General features: G+C 40.8%; 1 protein-coding gene across 1 annotated transcript; it reads right to left on the bottom strand.

The window, feature by feature from the left end:
• Positions 1-15,115: 15,115 nt before the first annotated feature.
• On the bottom strand, positions 15,116-26,109 carry usp31 (ubiquitin specific peptidase 31). Its single transcript, XM_068337151.1, has 16 exons — positions 25,512-26,109; positions 25,224-25,352; positions 24,709-24,803; positions 24,515-24,607; positions 23,813-23,948; positions 23,419-23,566; positions 23,154-23,334; positions 22,895-23,006; positions 22,452-22,546; positions 21,586-21,663; positions 20,701-20,830; positions 20,065-20,184; positions 18,566-18,791; positions 18,302-18,460; positions 17,906-18,058; positions 15,116-17,675 (listed from the first exon to the last, which is right to left on the bottom strand). The coding sequence occupies exons 1-16, from the start codon at positions 26,034-26,036 to the stop codon at positions 16,198-16,200; spliced, it is 3,858 nt and encodes a 1,285-aa protein (XP_068193252.1). The 5' UTR covers positions 26,037-26,109; the 3' UTR covers positions 15,116-16,197.
• Positions 26,110-27,675: the final 1,566 nt, after the last annotated feature.

Below are 27,675 nucleotides of genomic sequence, written 5' to 3' on the forward strand. Positions count from 1 at the left end.
GATTAGACGAGAGGTGCCATCTTGTTTGCGTTGCCTTGTGCAACCTCTTCTCAGATCAGATCTGTGAGTACTCAGGCTTTTGTGTTCCCAGTGTTTGGACAAATAAAAGCCGACAAGTAGTCTCACAGTCGGTGGTAACTGAAATAAAGTCTCTCCATCTTTTCAGGAAGAAAAGAAAGGTTTTCCTAACCAAACCATGCTGATAGAAGAAACACTTTTTTCTTATTTGGGGCTCCTTTATTTTTCTGCTGAGGTGAGCCATTTTATGAGTTTGTCACATAACGAGAAGAGAGAAAGTTTGTATGAGACGGTGGGCTCTTTTGTCCCGCATGCAGCAGCAGAGTACAGGATAAGTTCCTCCATAGCTGCTGAGCAAGGAAAACTCTGGTAAACTGAAAGATGGTGGCAGATCAGCCAAGAACTGCAGATGAGAGATGTACGAAAGGATGGAGAGAAGAGAGGGAGGACACAAAGAGATAGACTGCACTGAGAAGTTAATATGTCCCACATTACTTGTCTTTCAGAAAGGTTAGGTCCATCGATGCAAATACAGGTACTCCTCAAGATACAAACATTTGACTTACAAACATTTGGAGGTATGAAGAACCGCGCTCCTCCATATACAACTATTGCAGTTCCCCTTTCTGCCCTAACTCCCACCAAAGTGACGTAAACTTTTATTTTGATCCCTTGTTACTCGTGGTTAATGCATTCCAGGACCACCCGGGAAAAACAAAATTCCACGATATAGCGATATTAAACCACATTATATCTGTATTACCTTTTCCACACTCTTTTTCCACACACAAATGCTGTCAGCCAATAGCATGCGCGTACAGTGTCACATGACTACCTTCTAAAAATACGTGATGTAGTGAAGCCGTGCATTTTGAAGCGCAAATAAGCGAAGGATATTGTAATCTGTGTGTTCTTTTCAAACAAATGTATAATTCAGAACGACTTAACACAGAGCTACCTGTACCCATGTTCAATTTTATTATGTGTTGGTTTTATGACCTGTAATTGTTTTTATTAAGTCTTAAGGAATTGTGCTTTCATAATAATGGAATTGAAATGTCCTCAAATGGCGATTATAGATTGAAATCTAATAAATAAAAATTTACGAACAATTAAGCTTACTAGAAACCTCTGGGAACCAATTGTGTTTGTAGATTGAGGACTACCTGTATACACAATTACAGCAAATACTGAGCTATTTGATATTTGAAACATGTCAAGGGGATTTTCAGGTTTAACCTGGGACTGTGGTAAATGTCTCCGAAAAACCAGCCGCCGTCTCCTGAGTGCATCAGCCTAATAATCTCTGTCATATTAAAAATGCATTCATTCCACAGAGCGGTGAGGCAGTCAGAATAAAAAGGAAAAAAGAGTCCCTGCAGTCTTTTCTAATGTGTGAAAACGGTTTTGAAAACTGCTCGGCAGCTTCGTTGTGTTTTCTGCCCCTCTCCTCATTAGCATTCTTTAGCCCTCTCTGAGCTGCAGGGCATTAAAACACCTGACGGTAAATCCTGCAGCACGATTTGTTCTTGTAACAGATTCAAATAAATAAATGGATCCAATTAAACATAAACAGCCTTTTGACTTAAGCCCACAAGCTCTGAACCATATTTCACGCTACGTTATATTTACATTTGCATACTCGCCTATTGTGTTAACACAGAGAAGGTACCTATTTCCTTCTACGGCCGTATTGGCCTTGGAATCCCACACTGACCTCATTTTACTAAGAGGGTTTGTATTTCAAACATATCCTGCTGTCAGTTGAGATATTAAATGTCTCATAAATCAATAAATTAATGCAAATATATGCTTTTCTTATAAGGAATACACATGCATTGCAGAAGCAGTAAATTATTCCTTAAAGCCATGCTCCTTTCATTTCAGGATCATTTTTGTGCTTATGTGTAATACTGAAAACAATTGGTTCTAGTGCCTCTCTGTCAAGAAAAGAGGTGGGCGTACACCTATCTTTAAATTACACTTCCATTTTTTTGTTTGGAGACACAATATAATGAAAGCAGAAGTGAGTTATGACACAATAAACTACTGTGAAAACAGTACACAATTTATTATTATTACTGATGGAGTGGGATAGATATCAGAACAACAGGCAAGTAGAATATCTTTAACTACCTTACTTCCACTTTTGAATTCACCGTGATCGTAAAGGATAGATCATTCCTATGGCCTCTTCAGTTTTCCTTGATGACAACTGTATTCAATTCTCCACTTTCTTCTTTATTAAGCAGGAACAACCTGACAGCAGAGCAGCCTTTGACGCTTGTATAAAGCACCATCCCCTGCCCCTAAATTAAGATTAATTACACAACAGGTCAATATGCTGAAATGGGAAATGATATGCTCAGAGGAAAAGCGCTCTATAGTTGCTCTGTCTCAGTTAGTGGAAGAGCTTTTAGATTGCACTCACATATCCTAATGCTGAGCCCAGCAGGTGTAGGATTGACTATCTGGAATTCAGTGGGCATGATAATACCTGGAGGGGTGGTGGGGGTCTCTCAGAAGTCTCTCAGATGGGTTAGACTTCCTATTATCTTTCTAATTAGTTGTCACGCAAAGTGTGAAAATGTACATGCATAACTTCATGTGATGATACACAGAGGTCCGTTGCAATACAGTATATGCACATTATCCCCTGCAGTCAGTGTCACTTAAATATACAGTATGTATTTTTAATTGGGGAGTAAAATACAGCAAAAATATTATTGAAATTATTTTTACAATTTGACAATTCTTTATATATAAAATTAGACAAAATTTATTCATCTATGTGTTTGTCTGTCTTTTATGTTTGTTTGTTTGTTTTTGTTTGTTTGTTTGTTTATAGGCTTGCTCTGTGTCTATATACTCTATGTATTTATTTATTTATTTATTTCATCATTTCATGATATATTTATTTCAACACGACTTCCATGACAAAAAAAAAATTGTACTCATAATTCAGTGTTATTTTGGCTATTTTATTAGATTTCTAAGGGTTTGAGTTTAACATGCAAACGTTTTATTTCTTGCATTATATTTCAAATGATTATTGCATGTCTCTTCTTGAAGGTTCACATGCCCTTTTTTTTTTTTTTTTTTTGTTCAGACTGATACAAAACAAGTCAGGGATGTTCATCATACCATTCTGCACCAGAACTGCTTGGCATCAACAGTTTTGTGTCACTGCATAGTCTGCCACTTAGCAGAACTGAGATATAACCACTGACAGAAGAAACAAATGTTTACTTGTCCTCACAGTTGAACTCAACACACTGTAAAACATTCACTACTGACTTTTTCTTTTGCTGCCAATACAATAACAGCATCAGAGGCCTCATGTGGGGAAATCTTTCAGTGGCATGGACCGGCTCAGCAGCCAAATCTCCCATTGCTTACTTCACAGGACAAAATTCATGCTGAGAAACTGGAGGGAGGGCAGAGGGAAGGAGTAGCACCTGCCATGTTATGTAATGTAAGTACCACAATGTTCATCACGCAGCTCTCTGTGTTGTGATTTGCTGTCTGTGGAGCATTATGACTGGGTTTGATTCTCCGACAGAGGATAGATGATGGGTAGCTGGCTGCTGCAGCGTCCTTCTGAACAAAGAAACTATTTCAGACCTGCCAAAATCTGATAAAATCTAAACTTTTTTTTTTTTTTTTTTGAAGAATGGTTCTTCATGTTTTTTGTACGTTTTATCCTAGCACTCATCGGGGCAAACCTTTGTCAGAGAGGCATTCAAAAATCCTGTCCTGTTCTGTCCTATCCTATCATATCCAATCCTGTGAATGTGTACAAGGGAATTGCAGTTCTTTTTCCGATTTCCATTTTCTGCAATTACTTATCCTGTCTTGGGTCATAGTGGTGCTAGAACCAATCCCATTGGTCAGGAGGCAGAGTACAACCTGGACAAGTCACCAGTTTGTCACCAAGCAACAGAGACAGATAATCAAACTGAAACTTCACTCCTAAATTCTTTTGTAACTACAACTGAAGTGCACCTCTTTCCTTATTTACTTTTTTTTTCATCTACTCAAAATGCCATTCAGCAAGACTCCTGATGGAATTAGACGTTATTAGATCTCCAGTGTTATATCTCCAATATTTCCGTACTTCACCATCAATATTTCCAGGTCTGTCCAACCTCTGCCAATGTCCTGAATCTCACTGATCCAGATGAACGACACTAATCAATCACCCCATCCTTACTCTCTCCTCAGGTGTTAACAATGTATTTTGAGCGGGATTAGGAAGAATGACCCCATGTCAGCGCCAGATATGAGGATCAATCATTGGATGATAAACTATGCAGTTGAGGGAAACTGAAAGACTCCTGCTTCTGTGTAAGAGCTGATAACTCTCTCCAAACATATCTTGTCCTTCGCTGGAATGTCAGAGTGAACCTGTTTCAGTGACAAAAGAATGTGATGATTAAATTCATGCCTTCAGCCACAGAAACTCAACACTCAGGAGGATAACATGAGTCAAGGTCACTGCATTCGCATTCTGAAGCAAGGCTCCTCGGGTCTGTTTGCTTGTTGTTGTTTTTCCTCCGAGCTCCCTGCAAAGAAATATGAGGTCTGGAATGCAGGAGGGGAGAAGAATGCCAGGGAAGGATTGGTCGCAGGACTATCAATGTGGTGGACTGTAATCTATTACAATGACGATCCCAAGGATCAAAAGCAATGAGTTGCTGACTATTTGATAAACTGCGAGCTTACATTGCAGTATGGTCTTAACTATGATTCATTACCATCACTGGAACTTCTATGAGAATAAAAGAGGTGCCTGAGGAGGCTGCTGGATTTCAGCCATACTAAATTTTTGTAAATTGCCTCTGCATAACATGTAAAGACTTTTTGTGGAGTTCATTTTGGGCTGTTTTCTTTCCCTCTTTCCTTTATTTTACTATAGATTAAAAATGCATGAAAATAAGAGTTTTAAGATCCTCACAAGACACCACTGGGTTTTCAAGTTTACACTCTCAACTTTGATATTTTATTCATTAGTGTGTTTCCTTACAGATTAATAATCAGCGTCAGACGTAAATCGGTCGCCTCAAAGTCACAACTGACATTTCTGCCTTTATGAGGCAGTTAAGTGCAAGTCAGAGTTCCCCAGCTCTGGGGGGCTTCATTTTTTTCTTTTACAACAACAGCAAAATCAACTCTTTTCGGACACTGCGACACCGAACAGACAATAAAAGCTGTAATTTCCAGGTCATAAATCTGCAGAACAAGAGGCAACACTTTGCATGTCACCAGAGATTCAAATTTTCCTTGAATAAAAAAAAAAAAAAAAAAGCTCCACTATGAAATTCTGTTTCATGTCATCTATTGAGAAACAGTTTAACTGTGTATTTCCTTCTTAGGATCGACATTGTGTGGGGCATTTTAAAAATACGAATTCACTGAAGACACACTGTGTGGAAGGCCAGTCAGAGCCTGGAGGGGGTTGAAGGACGGAGCTTGACACACAGCAGCAGGGCTTGGGGTTTGGGTGCTGCTGTGGGTGAAGCAAAAGCTTGACTGACTCATTAAAGCGCCGTGGGTACGCTCATTAGTCGGTTTCTGTGGGCCCTGAAAACTGCTCAAGAGTGTCTTTAAATGGTCACCAAAATTTACTGCGTTAAAGTACTCGTGATTCTTCAGCATATGGGACAATCTGTAATTCATTCAGCTGGATTCATTGTTATTCTCATCGGTGAGAAGTGGGGTCTGGGGAATAGCATAGGGTATTTTTGTTGTTAATTAGCAAGATTGGAAAAAATGTTTTTTATTTATTTATTTATTTTTCAAATTTCATCAGTGACATGACACGAGGTTATTAGGTGACTGGGAAATTGACTGATTGCAATATCAGTGAAACACAATATGTGGTTCACATCAATTTTATGCTGCTTTCACCAAGGCAGTATAGCACATAAATGGGGAAAAGTGGCGGTTGGAGCTCCATTTATTTCCCTTACTGCGCATTCATGTTTATGTTAAATCGAGGGGTTTTTCAGATGCACAGATTCACTATGGAAGCAAAAGTGGGCACATCTCTTTGCACAGGAGGCACTTTGTTCCTGTATATGTCTTCATACAACCAACAAAGAAGAATCCTCTAGGGATCATAATGTAAAATAAAGCCATTTTAAATGTCTTGCTGTCAACAGTTTCAGTCTTTTCAAGAGAGAAAAATACTGTGTTAGGAAATAAAAGACAAATCCCTGGATGAAGATACCAATTTGCTCTCATGCTCTAGATAGTTTTGTGGTGCCAGAGTAGCGTTGCAGCATCTACAGGAGGGACATTAAGAGAAGAAGATGCTCTCATGTCTCAGTGCCACATTATTATTAAAGGAATTTGCTCTTTTTCTCTTAATGAAAACCCGTTTTCAGTTGTTTTAATGCAGGTAATAATCATAAAAATGTCTCCATGGACGTTAGTGCCTTTGCAATCAGATTCTGTCAGATTGTGGTTGTCACACATTGAGCATGACCTCACTTATTGTATGGGTGGTGGAGAGAAAAGGAAATAAAACCACATGATAAAGTGTTACTTTTAGAGATTTGACAGGTAATAAAGAATGCCAGGCCAAGCTTAACAAATACACCATTTCCCCAAGCCCAAGGACATAATAGTGCAGTTGGAAAATATTCATACATAAATAAATAATGGTGAAACAGCTTATGGGGCATCTGGCTTTATATTCATATTAGCTGTTGTACTCAGAAAACCATGTATCATGATAAAGAGGATTCATGAGGGCTGAATATGGTTCCTTCAAGGATTCTGTTGGTATAGAAAAACAGAAAATAAAGTTAAAATTACGTGTCTTTTTTTTTACATCCTGTGAAGCGGTGATGTATTGCAGTTGCCAGTGTTTGTGTGTTCGTCCGTCCACCCAGTATCTTCACAACCGTTGCAGATGGAAAGATGAAACAAAAAGCACAGAGGATGAAAATGAGATGATGACCTTGACCTTGAGAAGACTAGGTCAACTTATTTACAGTGCGCCCTCGTGCTATCACGCATCGACGCTTACAACTTCACCTCATTGCGGATTTTCAGAAGGCAGTCACATGATACCGTACGCTCATTCTATTGGCTGATGGTATTCGGAAGTGCGCTACGTTCTGTGAGTCTCGGACTTCCATGAGACACCAACGTGCTTGAATCCTGATAGCTTTGGGTTCTGCTACCTGGGGGGGGGGGGGTGTCAGAGTCATCCACGCACTCCAGTAATTTGGTTCTGTATCCGTCCCAGGACACGAAGTCATACTGCTCTCTTGTTATGATCACAAATGATTGACGAGATTTTTATAATTGCTTTAGGTACGGTCTGAAATGTTCTTTAAACACTGGTTTGGATTAGCTTTAAACAAAGCCATGATATCCTGTATGGCTACCATGTGACTTCCTGCAGTGAGCGTGTGACCCATCACGTAAATACCCATACTTATCAACACAACAGCACACAGACGCAGGTTCACAGACATAATGTTGTATTGGTATTCTATAGACTAGAGCACATGCACACACTGACGCTCAGGTATGGACCTGCTCACTGATCGGGTCACACATTTTATCTCGCCTTGATGGAAATGAGGCCTGAAGCAGAATCACATGTCATCAAATGAAGCAAAGTGAAGGCAGGAATCAAAGAGTGATGACATCCCTCCTGGATCTGATCCTCGAACAGAACAGCAGAACTACTCATAAATTCTATATGCTATTACTGTCAAAGGTCAGAAACCAGTGGTTGTATGCAAAACACAAGGAAAATCAATTGCTTAATTTTATATGCAGCTATTTTCAGATGTAAAATAATATTTACTTCATTGAACGATAAAATCAAAAACTATTTTCTTGTAACTTCCCACGACCTTCACCACACACACTCATAAAATACACAAAACACACTCCTCAGTGGAGCATGACCTAAACAGACAACCATCAGTGTTTAAACACATACCTGTAATTCCAAATAAATGTGTTACTTTAATGGGAGAAGAAGAATCTGTGAGGTGCCATAACATCGCTGTGATTTGACGCCCGTGTGGGCGCATCTATATTAAAATCAACTCACTGTTCAGAAACCTCTGATCAAAATCAGGAAGAGTGACGATTTCTCTCTGCACTAATCTTGTTGTGTTTGCTTTGTGGGAAACAGTAGATAACAAAAGGAAGGAAATGACAGCAAAGGATGATAAAAATGCAATAAAGAAAACAAGTAGCCAGAAAAAAAAAATTGCAGGTTCCCGTTGTGTTGGACAATCGATGAGTCCCTGAGTTCTACGTCAAACTCTTCAGGTACCATTCAACAGTTCTCATGAAGGGTGACGTGGCCGTGAGCCAAAATTCATACGAACACACAGAAAAGAAAAGAAAAAAAAGAAGACATACAGCCTCCCCCTCGCTCTGCTTCCGCGTTGGATCGCTGCTCATGTTGTCCAACACCATTCCGCCTGGGAAAAGATCTCGGCTGTCAGCAACACTGACCCACCAGAGCCTCGTGTGAATCCTGTGAATCCCTCCACCCCCCCATCCCCCTTGAACGAAAGTCTGCTTGCTGGTGTGTCAAGCTTTAAACAATTCACTGTGAAGGTTCATTGAGTGGACTAGAAGAAAAGAGGGAATGTAAAGATGGAGCTTAGCAGCAGATAGTTAAGGGGTGGAAAAAAGCACCTAATTGGCTGCTGCAAGGGGGAACCAGAGAAATTATAGCTGCTGCATGACAGTGAGTCAGAATCAGGCAATTTGAGGTAAGGAAGAGGGGGAAAAAAGGAGAAGCAGTGGACGACAAATAGGAAATAGAGGAGGGTCCATCAGCAGAACTGTCTGGACCAAAGATATCATTAACCTTGAAGCAGTGTCTGTGGTTCACACAGAACAGCGCCCGAGGAGATAAAAGACGTCTGCATCACCTACATCTTCAATTCACAGACCTCTCCACCAGAAGTGTGTCATGATCATGTCAGGCTACCCTGGAATAGTACTTTGAGCTGTCAGGAATTATGGGATGGCTTCACACATGGCTATGACAAACACATGAGAGCCTGCCAGCAGAACAGCCTGGACCATAATTATTTAATACTTCATAAATTAAATAAATATATATATATAGAAATAAATTCTTTGAAATCGTGTGCATGATTTGTCCCTGTATCAGTCAGGGATGCTCCACACTGCAGCACACTTGGATCCCGTGGATTCTGGGGGTCCACGGGATCAATGTGTAACCAGAAATAAGGCTTTTATTCCATATCACTCATGGCTCGACCTCATGGCTACAGATAACACACACTATGGACTTTTGTGAGATTTTGCTTCTTTTGTGAGGTTTTCCCTGTTGGTCTGCATCTTGGGTTCCCACTCCCACTCAATCCACTCATTCCAGTCACCTGTGTTGCTACAGTCACCTGCTACCAATCTCTAATCAGGCTCCACCTATTTAAGCTCGGCACAGACCACAGTTTGCTGCTAGACTGTCAACAACTTCTCCGGTTTCTTGGACTTCTTAAAGAATTTACTTGTTTCCTGGATTAAATTAAATTAACTTAATTATTAAATTAATTAAATCAAATTCATGAGTTCAGTCATCTTCCTCTTTATGGGTTAACATAAGTTACAATTAAAAGATGGATTCCCCACTATGTTATAAGACCTCACTAGCTGTGAGGTCTAAAAATGTTCTTGTCAGTTGTTGCAGACAGGTTCATGTTAGTGACCTTTAGCTGTGCCAGCACATTGTTTAAGGTCTTGCATCTCTCTGCTAGCATCCCTCCGTCTCTGTCTTTCCCCGGCGCTTCTCTTGAATTCTATCCGCCTTTTCTTGCCTCTTAAAATCAATTGTTATTGATTTTCCAGCACTCTCTGGGGTGGAGTCAAAAGAAGGGACAAAGCAGATAAAACCACAGGCGAATTGCTAAAGTAACTCCACTGTACCGTGGGGACTCGATATTATCATGAGAGAGGAGTCAGATGTTGGTTCGACTCCATATAAAAGCTCTGGAGATGAAGAATGTGTGACATCCTCTTCTTACGAGGGAGGCACAAATGATTCCTGCAGTGGATCTCAGCCAAGCGTCGAGGGGCCGTCGTGTTTTATGATCTGAACCAGCAGACGTCTGAAACGTTCATGGCACTGGACAATGACGATTATAGTCTAACAGCTGCTTTAAGGTGATCAACCGACTGGAAGTCAGCTGGGCGGTGGGTGATGATGGGGATGATGATGACATCTGGACTATTCTACTGTTGTTAACAAAATATGCTTCCCAGACAATCTAGTTCTGCACAGTCCTTGTGTGTCATGAAGGAAAGCATTTGAACTGTAAGAGCCCAAAAGCAGTCACTGCCGTATAATTTTTGTACTTCCAACCAAACATCTTTTATAAGAATTGATAAAAGACTTTATGACTTCAACTGAATAAAGTTTTTTGTTTTTTTTTCATTTTATGCCATTTTACACTTACGCTGTATTGCACTTCAGAGAGAAAATACTGCATTAATTATTAGCTGTTGTCATTACTCAACATGTTGCTACATGTGAAGTTTAGTGAACACACTTTAATGCTTTTAAAGTTCACTTTGAATGCAGGTTTTACTTGTGATGGATTGTTCTGGCATTGCTTTATTACTAATTACATAAAGATGTGAGACATCTTTCATCATCACTGATTTACATGTAATAGCTTAAATTTATTAACAGGATGCAGCTTCAAAGGAAGTGATTTAAAGGCAGTGCTGCTCCGCTGATCACTTGCCATGTGCAATTTTCTATTTTGACAGTTTAAAGCTTAGGTTTATGAATAACTGTGAATCAGTTTGTCAACACTGCCGTTTAAAAGACAGTCCAGGAATATATGTGTTTGTGTAATAAATGACATTCCATCGCAGTTTCAGCCAAATCTAATATAACATGATGAGTAGACGCCTCTGGGTAGACACCCCTTCCTCACTACAGCGCCACCTACATTCTGTAGCTGGGAGACGATTGAAATAATAATCCTGCCCTGAAATTTAGAGCTGTTTGTGTGTTGCAGCCTTGAAGCCTCAGATAACACAGGGTATGCAGAGACAATGAGTGGCAGGGTTGTGTGTGGCATATAATTATATAAAAACACGTGGCCACAGTGCAACATCCGACAGTTAAAGATAACTGTGATGGACACACTGCAGGCTGCACTTGAGATAATAGGCTTATCTGACTTTTTTATCTGAAGCTATGAAACAACTTGTATGTTTCATGTTCATTTGACATCACCTGTTTCCAATACAACATGAGTGAGTCTCCAAAACAGTGGATACTACAGCTTCATCCCTTACTGTATATGGATTCTACTGTGAGATAGCTCCCTCTAGTGGCACAATGTCTTCATGCACACAAACAAAACAACACAAAGACAACACTGGAAACGTTTCAATATTTTTTAACCAGATTTTTCATTTTGCACTTGCATGGGTAAACCAACAAAGTATATACACGTTTGTTCTTTTGGAGCATTGAAAATGAAATTTAAAAAATCCAAAGTGCATACATGGCAATGAAAGAGAAATAAATTAACATAGAAGACTTGGACAATGCCTCAAGAATTTGACACGACTGAGTATCAGAACATGTGTATAAAAAAGGAAAAGATTTTTTTTTTTAAAAAGAAGAGGTAAATGTTGGAACAGAGGCCCTTCTTTGAAATGAAATACTACAGAGCTTCGGGCAGGTTTGGATAATGCAAGCGTCAATTACAATTTCATGAAGCTGATAAAGCAAGGGATACAAGAGGTCTTTCATAAAAAATAAATAAACAAAAAAACAATGAATGCAAAGAGGAAATGTGTCATCAAGCAAAGTGATATTATTTTCTGAACAGACTTTTTATTCATCAAAAAAAAAAAGCCAAATCATTCATGAGTTGGTTTCATTTAAGGCTTCTGAAAAGAATCTGTTTGTAGTGTTTACTTCCTCAAACACATCTGCCCCAAAACAATTCTACCCCAAACTTAGTATTTTTTGTTCTTAAACATTACAACACTTGCGACCAAACAGCTGCTCTGCAGTATCTACAGACGTGTTATTGTTTCAGTGGTTATTGAAAACGTTGATTCAGTGGTAAAATTCCTCCCCCAGTTTGTATGCAAAGGTAGAACAGTGAAAACGTCTGTGTCACACCAAAAACTCAATCCTGAAGAACTTCTGCCTTTATTCATTTAACTCTTGACTAGTAAAGAGTAGTGGTAGTGTTTGAAAGATGCATTGTGTTTGCTGCTTGTTTCAAATAAATAGAATTTAAAAAAAAAAAAAAAATCGTGACTGAAATGATGGAAGTGGGAAATATACTACAAAATGTATTACCTTAACATTAATATTTTAATTGCATTGCTTATTATATGCTGCACTATAAAACTACAAATTTCCTATCTTTCTTTATTGCATTTTTCCACTCACATATTCTTCCATGGCGGCACCATGGCAGCATTTATTGCATTTAGCTTTAGTATTCTTTATAGGACGTGCATTTATGCTTGAGATACATCACACCTTTGATGCCTCTGAGAACATTTCGACAATGGTACATGAAATGATCTCTCGGAATTTAATGGAAGGCTTTTTCACAATAAGTACGCACATAATACATGAGGCTATTTAGTCACCACAGAGATTATCGCATTCTTAGTGTTGTCTCCGCTGGTGTACAACAGTAATTGTTAAACATCACACAATAACAAAAAACAGACGATAACCTACCAGTTTGATAGGAGCACCCAGAGAACACAGATCAGCAGAATTAAAAAACTTATTGAGAAATAAAAAATATAAACAGTGAATGTTAAAAAAATGCTGAAATATGACACTAAATACATATTATATAGGAAATATTTTTAAAAGTAACCTTTTAAACTGTACAGATGATATTCTGTTATTTACAATTTCTAAATATTGGAATGTTGTGCAAATTAAGCAATGGGATATACACAGCTGAGGACTCTTGCATAGTTCATGAATACATGCAATAGGGTTTTCATGCAATACTGCATTCCTTAGTCATTCTCATATCTGTACAAGACAGGAAATAAAAGACAGACAATAACCACAGTGAAGATAGAAACCATGAAAACCTATACCGGTTCATTTTCTCTCACTTTTTACATTGATTTCTAAAATATGGTTTGAATGGATACATATTTGGTTAAATTATGTATTTCTATGGACTCAGGTGTCCTTCCGACCTTTTCAACCAGACATTTCTTTTCTTTTTTTTTACAATTTTCAGTTGAATGGGATCTGAATGGGATCCGTGAATCCGTGGATCTCTAAATGAATCCGTGGATCTCTAAATGAATCATTCAGAATGAATCTCCGAATGAATCCTGAATGAATCCGTGGATCTCTGAATGGGATCCGTGTTAAACCGCTAGAATGTTAGAAATGAAAATGAATAAACTAAAATGCTCATCAACAAACGGGAGAATGTTCCTGTGATGTAATGAAGGCCTAGTGTACTGTAGACCTTGAGCACACAACACAGTAGTGTAGATTACTGTACATGGTGGACAAGAACACAGCCATTGTGAATGAATGGAAAATGGTCGGAAAAGCAGATTTGGTTGGGAATTTCTCAAATGATTTGTTAACAGATAAGCAATTATACAGCACGGTACTGTCTGTACTGTGTGGAAACCCTATGAAGTGAAAAGTGGGGGCGTGACCTCCAAAACCACACAAAGCAAAAGCTAAAATGACATAAAAGTAGAAAAGAATATATCACCATATTTAAACAACACCAAGTTATTTCTATCCAGCAGAAACTTGAACACTTGAACGTTGGAAACCTTGGATAATCGGTTTCCTGTTGTTTCTACGCCCTTGTTCATGTTCTTAACAGGTGACCAAATAAAACATAAAATACAACTGAGTGATTTGACTGAAACGAACATGCAACTCTGTATGGCCTTGCTGCTCGTTTCTGCCTCATTGGATATAGAAAACTAAGTAGTGGCTTCAGAAGCTGCAGCTTAAACCTGGAGCATGCTACATAGAAATAACGGGAGAAAATATTGTACAATTCAAAAACAAGTTACTAATGCTTGGATTTCAATGCATAACCACATTCATTCCTTGGAAACATACATTATGCTGGTATCTAATGTGTGAATATTACAATACTTTGGGTGATTCCACAATGATAAAAGCTGACTGTTTTCAAACAAGACCAACGGGCATCACAAAAGCTTCAGTCACCATATCCTGCCAGTGCCTCCATTGTTTTACTAACTCGGTCTGACAGTTGGCATGATTCAGACCACACGTCCATCTCTGGGCTACAGCAGCTCAAAAACAGTACAAACAGTTCTCTGATGGACTAACTCGTTCATTATGAATGTTCTGTTTCAGCCCGATCCAGAGAGAAAAGGCAGGGCACCTTATTCTCCACCGAGGTGCAGAAATGATGGTAAGAGCTGCCGACACACGGCTTCTGCTTCACTCAAGTGTGTGGTCACAGTTTTTAACATCAGCATTTGAAAATGTGTTCATTTGAGAAACATCAGTGCCAGAAAAGCATCTGTTAAAGCACCATGAAGGAAGGAGGCCATTTCTTCAAATGACCCCTGAAACAGAGATGAATGTGATCTCTCTGCATTTCAAGGCTAAGGCCTGTTGATACGTGACGATATGTGTCTCACTTATGAACTGACATTACCAATGAAATCAGAGTGTGTATGTGTTTGTGTGTGTGTGTGTGTTCTGGGAAAAAGAAGACGACTTGATCTTCACAAAGTGCAACAATACAACATTCCTACTCAGTGATGCATACAGTAGTAGACTACAATGTTGCCAAAGGCAAGTACTGTATTTTTTTTTCCATGAACAGCATTGAAAGGCGCTTAAAATCATTTTCATCTTGCTCATAGAAAGAAAAAAAAGATTATATACTTTATACATACTGCAGGTGTGTGTGTGTGTGTGTGTGTGTGTGTGTGTGTGTGTGTGTGTGTGTGTGTGTGTGTGTGTGTGTGTGTGTGTGTGTGTGTGTGTGTGTGTGTGTTTATATACTGTGGTTTGAAGTCTTTCATTCCACAACCTGCCATCCCTTTGAGAAAGAAGTTGCAAAAATAAATGTCTTTCAAAAAACTACTATTAAACAAAAATACATCTTAACACATAGAAAAAAATGTCTGGATGTCTGTACCGATTAATGCTGTCATCTCAAATCCTTTTTTGTTTTGGTACAAGGCCTGCCGTCACCTGTGTTTCTATCATTTGTTCATAATGACTGAGTACCAATACATATTTTAACTAGTCTTTAGACAAGAAACACTCGTTCCAACCCTTCTGCCCAACGCAGGAGGTGCACAGAGAAAGTATTGATAGCTGCAGGCTTAATCGAGGATAACGACCACCGAAACCTAAACACAACTATTTTTGATTGAAACTCTTAACTATGTGTATGTGTGTGTGTGGGAGCACATCGACACTGTTTCAGTATTTGTACAGAGACCACTTTTGATGCTGTGATTCTGTTCAGGCTGCAGTGAAGTGGAAGATGCTTACAGTACGGCAGAGAGGTTTGAGCATCGATAGCATGGAGGAATCCATCAGTTTTAAGTGTTGCTCTAAATGGTTGCTGCATAAAAAAGATGGCGCTCCTCTACTTTCTTATATCCACGGATAGATGGCTGCATGTCAAATCCAGTATTTCCATGAAAATATTTTGACAGCAAACAAAATTTGAGGTTCGCAGAGATGAAAAGATATACCATCTTATTTAATCGATGTGGCATCTCGTCTGAACGAAAAATAATTGGGACTTCAAGATTCCAAAGGGGATTTCTGTCAACTGTCATGCAGACCTCCAACATGTACTATCAATGAAGGACACTCATGTACCCGAAAACATCTCTTATATCAATCATCCTGCATCCTACTTTCTACCAAAAAATCAAAGGTGTAATGGGAAAGAATACTGCTTTGAAAACTAGACTTGGTGACAGCCAAGAAAAGTTTTCTCAGCGCACTATTCAAATTTAGCTGCCGATATTCAAATCTCAAAGCCAAGACATGCATCTGATGCCTGTGTTAAAAAACAACATCAAACGATGTCTCCTTACAAACACATCTGGTGCCCACTGAAACTTAGGCACAAAGAAAATAGCTGCATCGTCTTGGTTCACTGTGTCATGGATGTATCATTGAGGTCTCTGTGTTGTACGTGCAGGAGATTGCATGCTTGATGAAAGCTTTCGGGAAGACGCCATCCTTTCCAGAGGCTTCTTCCCGTTTGCAGGAGATCTGAGACTTACTTCGGATGAGGAAGACTTGGATTTGCCGACGTTTAATAGAGTACGACTGAGAGAACTGGGGGGCTTGGAAGAGGCCTTCGGCTCAGACTTTGTCTCTCCTCCATGAGTCTCTATGCAAGCTTGCGAAGACATGGTGTCTCCCGTCTTTACCCTCTCACTGTCCTTCACCTGTCCATTCTGCTTGCAGGTCTTCTCTGAGGCCTTTTTGATTAGCATGGTGCTTTTCCCTAAATCAGCCGACCGGCGGCTTTCCCTTTGTCGGAGGGCGCTCTTGAAGAAAGACAAACCCTTTTCCTCGTGTTTGCTGCTATGTTGCAGGTCTCTGGTGGATACACTGGGTGACCTCAGGCTAGTGACAGAAGAGCTGCTGCTGGAGCTCCTTATTAATCTCCTCTCGGGCCGGGTGCTTTCCCCACCCTTAGACAGTGAAGATCGGGCTATCGAGCTGCCTCTTGGACTGTCGACCAGGGGGCTAGTGTGCATAGAATCTCTGCTGCAGCTCCTTTCTACTAACTTTTTCCGGCTGCTCATCGTGCTTTTCTCCGCGACACTGGTGTTCTTCTTTGTTATAGGTGAGGGTGAAGCCAAGGACTGAGGCGGAGAGCGGAGACATGGCTTGTGTTGTGGCGTTGCCTCCGAAGGTTTAGTTGCTTCCTTTGTTTTGGAGGGAGTTCCACTGGATATGGAGCTGCTCTTCTTTACAGTCTTTTCTTTAGTATTGCTCAGCTTTTTGCCTTTCACAGGTGTACTGGTAGATGTCTCAGAAGCAGTGGCCTTATGGGTGGAGTACAATCGTTTTTTAGATGTTTTCTCTTGCTCGACTTTGTTGGAAATCTTTGTGGAGCCTGTGCTTTCAACCTTTGAGCCAAATCCAATGCTGCTCTTACGTTTCTGATCTTTGGAGGGAGGGGTTTGGGCGGGAAGAATGTTTTGGTCTATAGCTGTGATCTGGTTGTTGTTTTCAGTTGGCTCGTTTTTGGAGCTCCTCTTATCCACTGGTGTGGAAGCCCTGGAGTACATCATGTCGACAAACTTTTTATTGTGGTCGTGGTCACCCAAGCTGCCCTCCATCATAGACAGGGGAGACCTGCTGCCAAAGTAGCGTTCGTGTCGACTGTAGCTGCCAAAACAGGACGTGGAAACTTTGTCGTCCGAGGCTTCTCCGATCCTCTCCAGAGGAGGAGAACATCGAGAGTCGAGGGAGAAACGTGAGGGTGAGTTGGACCGCATATGAAGTTTTGCAGAGAGAGACCAGGAAGGCTTGATCCCGCTGTCACTGAAGGCCAAAGGGCTGCTGATCGATGACCTGGAGGACAAGCTCTGATGCTGAATGCTCCTCACAAATGGACGGACAGAGAACCCTCCTAGAAACAACAAAACATCTTCAAGATCCATTCTTATACGAAATCCTAGAAACAACAAAACATCTTCAAGATCCATTCTTATACGAAGGGCATTTCAAGTGCTGCTGGAAAATCAGAATCAATCCAACTAGAACAATAAAGATCATTATCATGCACTGCAGCATAAAATGCCTGGGAAAAAAAAGACAAACGGTATGAGTACACTGCAATAAAAGCCCGCATCGCCTCACCATCATCTTCACTGCGCTCTCCTGGAAACTCGACCGACTCCGCCAGCGATGCCAGAGAGGTACGTCTGGATGAGGCACCAGAGGCTAAGCTAGCAGGCCTGCTGCCAGGTAGCCTGTTGATCCAGTGGTCACACAGGGATGAACTGGTGGAACCTGTGGAAAAGACATAAAAAGGTTTGTATATGAAAAACATTCCCACAGATTGACTTGTGTTGTAGATAAACTCACAGCATCAACAGGCTAACATGGTTGCTGTTAGGACTGTAACATGTGTATTCTGTTTCCACACTTGGAATCCTCAGTGTTGCATTGTTGGTTGTTTTTTCTGCATTACAACACCTTCACCACAGTATGACACACTGAATATTAGACAAACAAATGGAAACAAATACCAACCAGCTACAGAGCTATTGGCCGACCAGGAGGGAATAACTGTCCTCCGTTGGTAGAAGAGAATGTAGGCCATCTGCTGACACACATCATCATCGGACACCGGTGAAACTTCACTGTCATCGAAACAGTACCACTGACCATCGATGGAGTTCTTACAGTAGGCTGCGAGTGCAAAGCAAAGGAGAATGGATGGATGATCTCACGACCGCGCTCCAATTTTCATATACAGTATAATCCCTAAACTAGGACACTCTTTGATATTCTTACCTGTGTAATGGCCTCCGTGCATGTTCCCATGGTGGTTGCAAACAGCATACAGGTCATACAGGTAGTCATCTGGGTTTCTACCCAGGCCATACGGCCGTCTCCATGGTGACCAATGTGATGGTAAACTCCAGCTGCTCTGGCTTCTCTTCACCACATGAGGTGCCATATCCATGCCCATCAGCGGAAACCGGACCATGTTCTGCATCTTTACTCGCCGGTCCCCCTCCTAAAATGATACAATCGGACCTGATCTGAACTCCAGCCTTCTGAACCACTTCAGTCTACAGTACTAATGGTGATATTACCCATTTTCAGACACAAATATAGAGTGTGTTTGTACTTCATGAAAATAGAGTTACTGTATATATTTGTTTCTGCAAAATGGAAAAAAAACAACAGGAATTTTTAACAAACCACTTTAAATTATCTGGAAATAATGGATCATTCTGCAAATATGGAATAAGCCAAGCATGTTTGTGAGTGAAAGACTTCCCAAAGTCTTACAGTCCAGTTTTTTTTAGCCACTAGCACAAACAGTTCATTTAGAGTCCAGTTGACTCGGTTTCAGCATGAGGCGACTACTCTGGTGACACATAAATTAACACAATCTGAGTCAAGCTGCCACATCTCAAATATCTCTCCTCCACCAAAATGCCAAAAACACTGGCAGTTCAGAGCTGGGGGGTCGCCCACTAGCGACAATCCTTCAACTAGAATAACATTAATAACTGAAATGAGAGCCAGAAGTGCTTTCCCATTAAGTAGCTGCTAACACTCAACAAAGTGACGACTACATACGGTGATGGTGATGCTAAAGAAATATATCATACAGGCTTTATAACAGTTACTGAGGAATTCTCACTGTTTGGCAAGTCAATGCAAGATCAATGGTAAATACCACCTAAGGCCCACTTAGTCAAACTGTAGTCAGCTGTAGCATGCTTTAGAAAATATCATGAAATCTTTCCAAATAACTAACTGAAAAAATAAGGGTCGCCTTTTTTCCCAATAGTTTCTACTTACGTTATCATGACATCAAAACGTGAGTCTGATACTAGAATCAGCGCCTCAGGACTGACCTCTGACCACAGACATCTCATCATTTCATCTTTTATTCCAGGGGAATGTCTCTGCCAAATTCACCTCGGGGAGTTGAGATAGAACACTCAAGTGAAAGAGATCAATATGAGGGCATTTGGGGCAACATGAAACAAAAGGTCACTAATGTAAAACAAACCCTCGATACTAAAGCATTTTGTAGTTTTGGCATCATTTTCTTTTACTCTAATAATTTAGCTACATTTTTCATCGTCCATCTGATAAAACAAATTGTTTATTTAAGGTACGTAATGTCATAATCTACGGGTTTACATAAATTAGACTTGTGTCTGAATCGAGAAGAAATTTGTCGGAATGTTCGTGTGGGTTCACAAGAATGACTCTTGCAATAGTGGCTGTGACAGCAGGGACATAAAAAGTGTTGGTTTGGTTTTAAATACCTGTCTGAACCTCTTGAGATGCAGTATGAGGACGTCAGGCAGCGTCCACAGACTGAGCTTAATGCGGCCCTGCTGCAGCTGCTTGCAGTGGGGACAGCGCCAGGCATCATCTGGGGCCAGCTGAAACACACATAGCACCAATCAAAGACAATCTCCAACCAACTGGCATCACGCAGGATGAGCTTTTTTTCCTCTCCCTATTATCCTCCAAGGCAAGCACAGGCGATTCAAACCACAATGTAAATGTTCATCGGTCCCAGGAATTTCTAGTTTATTCCAAACATAACTTTAGGAGTCAAATACACAGCAAAACCGCAGAGTGGCAGGTTTCTGAACTTCAGCACAAGAATGATAAACAGACGAGACAAATGTTAAAATACATACAGTATCTGGCAAAGCAAAGGACTTATTTTATATACTTAAATTACAGACTGTGGAATAATCGACCCTGTGTGTGTGTGTGTGTGTGTGTGTGTGTGTGTGTGTGTGTGTGTGTGTGTGTGTGTGTGTGTGTGTGTGTGTGTGTGTGTGTGTGTGTGTGTGTGTGTGTGTGTGTGTGTGTGTGTGTGTGTGTGTGTGTGTGTGTGTGTTTTTTCTGTATGCCTGCAGCAGCTCAAGGTGCTGTCACCATGTTACCTGCTCCTCCTTTGTGTAGAGCTGAAAGCACTGAGCGAGGGTGCAGGCCTGGGGCTGATGATGCTGCTCCCTGTGCAGATACACACTTTCAGCATCAGGAATGTATTCCTCTTCAGTGTGTCCAAACAGGCTGCAGGGAATATGAAACACAATCATCCATTTATTCAGCAACAATGGGATATTTCACGGGAGTTAATGCAGCTGTTGTACATATTACAGTGGCACAATACTTAGGACAGTAATAATAAATTATATTTAAAATGCTGCAGTTTTTTCCTTAAAGAACAACCTATTAATTTGCTTAAAGGAGACAATAAGAGCAGAAAGACTGAAACCACAAAAGTTCAAATATTAGTTGGTTGAACAAATGTATTTTACAAAATACAAATATGCAAATAATATGGTCATAAGCAGGGAAAAAAAGCAGGAGGGATAGAGGTATCCAAATAGGTGTAGTCCTGCAAAACAACCCTTGTTAAATTGAGAATGTTGCTGAACTTGATCAGAAGTCAGTTACAGCTGCAATTTTACTGAAACGTTGCCTCTCCTTTTAACTGTAAAACATTGCACTGAGCTTAAATGTCAAGGCGAAATGATGTGTGGAAATGGCATTCAACAGAATTACAGTAATTAAATTTTTGCCATTTATGAGGAAAGTTGCGAAAATGAGATGCTTAACCCCCATCTTCCAAAGGAATAGCTGTGATTGATCAAATGGAATTTGATGCATGCATGCAACAGTTGTGCAACCAATCTTGCTTTTCAAAACCTATGAAATTATTTCAAATTAGTCCAAATAAGATGTTTAAATTACTACAAATTACATGATTACATGTACTAGACTGCATATTTTCATAGGTCTTTTTATAGGTAATTTTTACTCACTAGTCCTTTGTCTCCTTGTCCCACTCAACCACAATCTTCACATGTGGTGGCCCCCCTTGTCCACAGGACTTGTATGCTCTGCAGTACGGATGAGATGTAAGCAGGTGTCATTCATAAATGACTTGAAAGTCAATGCAGGCTGGTGTGAAAACAGTTCTTCTGGAAGCTTTTTGACACATTTTCCCATTCAGTGACATATAATTCAAAGACGTGGTGAGTTAGAGGATGGGTTCATCCATCATATCACAAATATAAAATCACTTACTCTTCTAGAGGTTGCAGTGCACATAACAATTAAAAGCTGTAATATCAGTACATGTTACTCAATTGCAGCGACGGTAAAAACAAGTTTGGTTCCATTGTGATTGCTGCATCTGTAAGGAGCATCACTGTTGTGACTTGTTATGTTGTTGTGAACTTCAGTTGGCAAAAGTCAAAGCAGCATTTTATCACATAGCCTAAGTCATGTAAGGGCATGTCACCTGATGGGAAGAACACAGCCTATTGCATACAGCTGTGGGGAGAAGATTAAAGGGTGAGGTGAATGTAATTTTTATTTCTCCCATCACCAAAGATCAGAACTGTCTTCACCTTTGCATACTTGTGTTTGCTTTGATTTCAGCTGAGATTACAGTTAACTTTCACTAAAGTAAATACATCTGCCTTCAAACAGCCAAACCTCCCTTGCTGGAAAAAGAAAGTGGTGCTCCAGTCAATGCCAGGCTTTTTGTCACTGGCTTTTTTAATCATAGTATACTATACACACATTTGTCTATGAAAATCACAAAATTACATCTTGTGGAAAAGCATGAAACAGAATCCTGTTGAAGAAGTAAGGAGGTACTGTACTAAACAGCAGATCTGACCTGTCCACAGTTGGGTGACACAGTGGTCGCTCGTCCTGGGGGAGGAGGTAGGTGATGCCAACAACACCGACCACCCGGAGACTGAATGGTCCAACCTACACAGAGACAACACAGTCAAAGCTACTGTAAGACAGTAGACCAAGTACATTTTCACCACTAGTGAATTCACCCTCCTGCAAGATAAGAAGAACTGTCCTTGAGCAAGACTTTGGGTTTCTGGTGGAATGAAAAGGATTTAACACTAACAAAGGTTTATCTACAAAAGGAGCCATCACACATTGAAGAGAAATAATTTCAGTCTTTGAGAGGCAAAAAAAATTTTTTTTGTGTGTGTGTGTGAAACAAAAGACGGTATTTTAAAATGTGCATTTCCCAGCAGCCCTTTAAAAATCAACTGATGTGTCGGTTTGTAATGTGAAAGAAAAGCTGCTTGCTCTTCTTACCTGAATGTAGACCCCAGGCCTCAAAAGATAACGCATCTTCTCCAGGATCTCCTTCTGTAGAGTGTCCCATGTCACAGTGCGGTCCATGTACAGCACAAAAGGCAGGCCAAATCTGAAACAACATCATACACGGGGCATTTGATAACTTTTATGAGACAATTTTAAACACTTTAATACTCCTCGAATCAAAAACTAATTGCCTAATGTTTTTAGAATGAATAGACCTTTAATTGTTGAAAAACTCAGACGACAGACGTACCTCTTTCCTTGGTGGCCACTGCAAGCTCTGTTGCACACCAGGAGGATAATTTTTTCAGGTCCCATGTTTTTATTGGGTGACGAGGTTAAAGGAGTCATAGCCCCCTGCATGAAAGATGGCGTCCTGGTGATTTCTGTCCCGTACTTCAAGTTGTTGTGATTCAGATTTGCCAGAAGACTTCCTGTGAAGCATAGTCTGTAAATTCTTCTCTGATGATAATGTGGAGTCATACAGCTGAAGATCTACACAAAAAAGAAGGGCTTACCTCTTTTTGTGCGTATGTTTTCCAGCTTGAAGGTCTCCGGTGTTTCAAATGCAAATATGGAATCACTTTCTTGAATGATGTCGAGATCATCGTCGTCGTCACAGAATGAACGATGAAAACCATCATAGTACATTTCTGTCAAAACAAACTGTAAGAAGATAATAAGCACATTTAAAATTTAAATAGTGTCTATTGTCCTTTAATGTTTTTATACTGTTACTGAGAAATACAAGTCATCTCAATACCGCCACTTATCAAGCTTTAGTCCTTTTTTGCACTTGAGTTTTATACTTGCTCACTCTCTGGTTTTCAAAGGAGAGATCTGAGCCTGGACGTTGTATAACCTAAGTCTGACTGTGTCAGACCCTGAGAATATAAGAGACAGGAATAGCACCTGGTCCATTGGGATCTTGGTCTCACGTGACACAGCATCTCTGAGGCGATAGACGGTGCTGTTGAGGGGAACAGCAACTCCAATCCTCATACAGTGAGAGTACTTCCCCTGGTAGACCACTGTCACATATAAGGGCCTGAAAAACAGTTCAAAACTTGACTACACATAGTTTTGTTTTCCTAGAACATACATATTACACAGATATTATAATTTCCTACGTCATACTTTGTGAAAAAGAATTATACAATGCAACATAGTGAACATAGTGGTATTGTGTTTTTTGGTTTGCTGCTTTCTTCATTTGAGAGCATATTAGATATTGCTCTACCTATTTGCTGTTCTTCCACTATCTCACACCTACCCACTTCTACATACTACTAACCCACCAGGTTACATTCCCTACTCTGCACCCACGCCAGGATATTTGCTTCAGGGTCACATCAACTTGTAAAAACACAGTCTGAGCTTCAGTGACAGTTAACTCACTCATAGTGGAATTTGCCAAGAGGTTTGAAATGAAAGAACACAGAATGTCTGACAAAGGCTCGTGACATATTTTCACTAGTTACACATCCATTTTAATGGTGTGATTAGTGTTTACAGCTTGTTAACCACAATTATTTGGCCACAAAAACACAAATACCTATCAATTAGGCACTATTCCGATCATTTTGTCACACAACTCAAGAGAGACTGACTCACCGTGTGTGGGGGAGAGGTATCGGTAAGGAGATGCAAAGGAAGGGATCAAATGTATTGCTTTGCTTTTGGCAATGTGGGCAAGTGAGGGAAGACCTGTTGGCAAAATAAATAAATAAATACATACACACATACCTTCATGGAGGAAGATCATGTGAACATCCTTCAAAAGAGACAAGAGATTTTTATGATCACACCTGTACTGAGCCTGAAAGAGCTCCTGCACAAACGAACCCGCAGAGAGGGGAGGAGATGGCCCCTCTATGCTTTGGTCGTCTACTTCAATAGGGGGCTGAAAAAACACAAAACACAGATTTAAATTTCTACATAATAAATTGCTGAGGTTTATCAGCTATTGGGAAAGCCATCATGCACGTTGGTTGCATTGTGATTGCAGTTACTTTACAAGATGCAAAAAGTGACATAATTTTAAAAGCCTATAACAGAGTAATAAAATACTGTTCAATTTTCAGCTTTCATAACTCAAAAAAACTGTATGATAAATAAGTTGTTACAATTCGGTAACTGAACAAACGAAAACAACATACATTCGGTGATTCATACAAAATAAAATTTTGTAACATTAATGAAATTCAATAATTTGACCCATCACGAGAATTTTATACACATTATGAAAAAATACACTCAATGTAATGTATAACTATTGAACTATAACTATAGAAATCCTGTCCTCATTTATCTGTAAGTTCACCTTTATAGCAGGCCTGCTGTTGACTGTATTGAGGTCCTCGTGCACTCTGTCTAGGAGCCACAGTAGAAACTCTTGAGCATCATGTTGAGCATTCCCTTTAAACTGGATGGCATTTTTTGAAACAGCATTCTGCAACAAATGTTTCACCATCAAAATCTAAACACTCTTCATTTGTTGGCCATTAGGTTTCATTAACTACAGATCTATAACAGAACGTGTGATGGTATTTTCTGCATGCAAAACCAACTTTGACAGGCATTGCATTACCAGGATCGATTATGCTTTTACCTTAAAATCCCTGCTGTGCTGGGGGGTATACTCGAATGTCCATAAAGCCCGGACAAGTCCTGACAGTTGCTCTGTAACCTCTCCCTTGGCCAGAGGACCTCTCTTCTGCAGATATAAGCCATTTGTCTTTGGTTTCTCTTCATCCTGCTCCTTGTCTTTATAGTGCTCTAAAACCAGGTACTCAGCAAAGAGTTCGGTATTACTGAGACACTGCAGAATGGCATTCATGAAGCAGGTGTTACCGTGGTTTTTGAGACCTGACACTCCAGGAACTCTTTCTCCAGAGAGGAAACCTTCAAGGTCTCCATCATCTATGGGCACATCTTTGCTTCCAGATTTAAAGGTGGAAAACCCTCCATCATCTTTGTCATCCTCTGTTTGCACTTCAGATCCAAAGTGAGATAGAGCTGTTAGTGTCCTCAGGACTCTGCTCATAAAACTCCCCACAGAGCGCACAGAACCTCGCCTGAACAGCTTTTTGCCGAAGCCGGACTTCTTGTCCTTGGCTGCGGCTTTGCAAGACATGATCCCGCCTTTACACAGACGTTCAGTTCAAACAGATATGTTGTGAAGAACGACCGCCAGCTCACTGCCTGCCATCTGCTGCTCCATCTCAAATCGCCTAGCCAGCGATAACGCTAAAAAGTTAGCATTAAAGCGTTCAGTGCATTGAGCACTGAGTGTTTCAGCTGACATTAGCTAATGCTACTATGATTCTAGGGTGTCCCATTCTGTGCATGCAGCTGTATGCGGTTAATTACTCTAGTCATAAAACGTTAGCTACTCTTGCAGCATTTCTTTGCCTGCAGTAATGTCGGAAGGCAAATCGTGTAATGACTAAGTGTACCATAAACGTATACTCAGGTTAGTCGTTTCCTCATGCAACTTGCTCCACATTTATCGTACTCTTGCGGTATTCTGCCCCGCAGTAACGAATCAGCATCGTCGATGCTAAGAGTCAGGCTAGCAGTATTAGCTAAATTAGCTCATGCTGGCGCTAGCTACAATAACAAGAGAAGAGCAGCAGAAAACGCAACACTCCTTTTCGGTGGCAAGTACCTATCCAGAAGAAACTGGTGGTCCGCCATGGGATGCAGAAAGTGTCAGTCACAGCAGAGGTTGTAGGGAGGATTGCTTAACGTCATATTTGTCTCACAGTTGGAGGAACATTCGAGTAAGATATCAAATAGAATCGTTAGACGACTTCTTCTTCTTCTACTACTTTTCTTTCTTCTTCTTCGTCTTTTCCTTCTTCTTCTTCTTTATGTTTTTTGCACTGATTTTCTTTGTTTACCTCCCTCTACTGGACTGGAGTCAAAGGACCATGTTTGTTTTCTTATTATACAGTATTATATAACTGTATTACACTGGACTTCCAACCTCGCCACAACCTCCTGCTCCCACCACGACGGAGACCGTCATCACTGCAGACCTGGTGACGACAACGCTGAGGAGGCTCCGTCCCTACAAGGCGACTGGACCAGATAAGGTCTCCCCAAGACTCCTCCGAGCCTGTGCTTCGGAACTAGGGGACCCCCTGCAACAATTGTTCAACCTCAGTCTGCGGCTGGGGAGGGTCCCGTCAATGTGGAAGACCTCCTGCATTGTCCCTGTACCCAAGAAAGGACGCCCTACTGAGCTCAACGACCACCGACCGGTCGCTCTTACCTCCCACGTAATGAAGACCCTAGAGCGACTGGTCCTGGAGCTCATGCGTCCACAGGTGCAGGGTGCTATGGACCCTCTCCAGTTTGCCTATCAGGCCAAGGTTGGGGTTGACGATGCTGTCTTGTACCTCCTCCACCGCATACTCTCCTACCTGGACGCCGGGGGCTGTGCCGTCAGAGTGCTCTTCTTCGACTTTTCGAGTGCCTTCAACACCATCCAGCCCCGGCTCCTGCAGGATAAACTGACCTCCATGGCTGTGGACCCCTACCTCGTGAGCTGGATTACGGACTACCTAACGGACAGACCCCAGTACGTCCGTATGGGGGACTGTTTGTCTTCTATGGTGACCAGCAGCACGGGGGCGCCACAGGGGACCGTTCTATCCCCCATTCTCTTCACCCTCTACACATCAGACTTCAAGCACAACTCGGATACATGCCACATACAGAAGTACTCCGATGACACCGCGATAGTGGCATGTGTCCGGGAGGGTGAT

Source organism: Antennarius striatus, chromosome 16, assembly GCF_040054535.1.
Source record: "Antennarius striatus isolate MH-2024 chromosome 16, ASM4005453v1, whole genome shotgun sequence".
NCBI classification, from domain to species: Eukaryota; Metazoa; Chordata; class Actinopteri; order Lophiiformes; family Antennariidae; genus Antennarius; species Antennarius striatus.

What these genes read in the sequence shown, in the direction of transcription:
- usp31 (XM_068337151.1), bottom strand. Translation starts at nt 26,036, where the DNA reads ATGTCTTGCAAAGCCGCAGCCAAGGACAAGAAGTCCGGCTTCGGCAAA. An exon ending in CCAAGATCCCAATGGACCAG is followed by an intron (nt 23,567 to 23,812) that starts GTGCTATTCCTG and finishes ATCTTCTTACAG; the next exon opens with TTTGTTTTGACAGAAATGTA. An exon ending in AGAGCGCAGTGAAGATGATG is followed by an intron (nt 17,676 to 17,905) that starts GTGAGGCGATGC and finishes TGTTGTTTCTAG; the next exon opens with GAGGGTTCTCTGTCCGTCCA.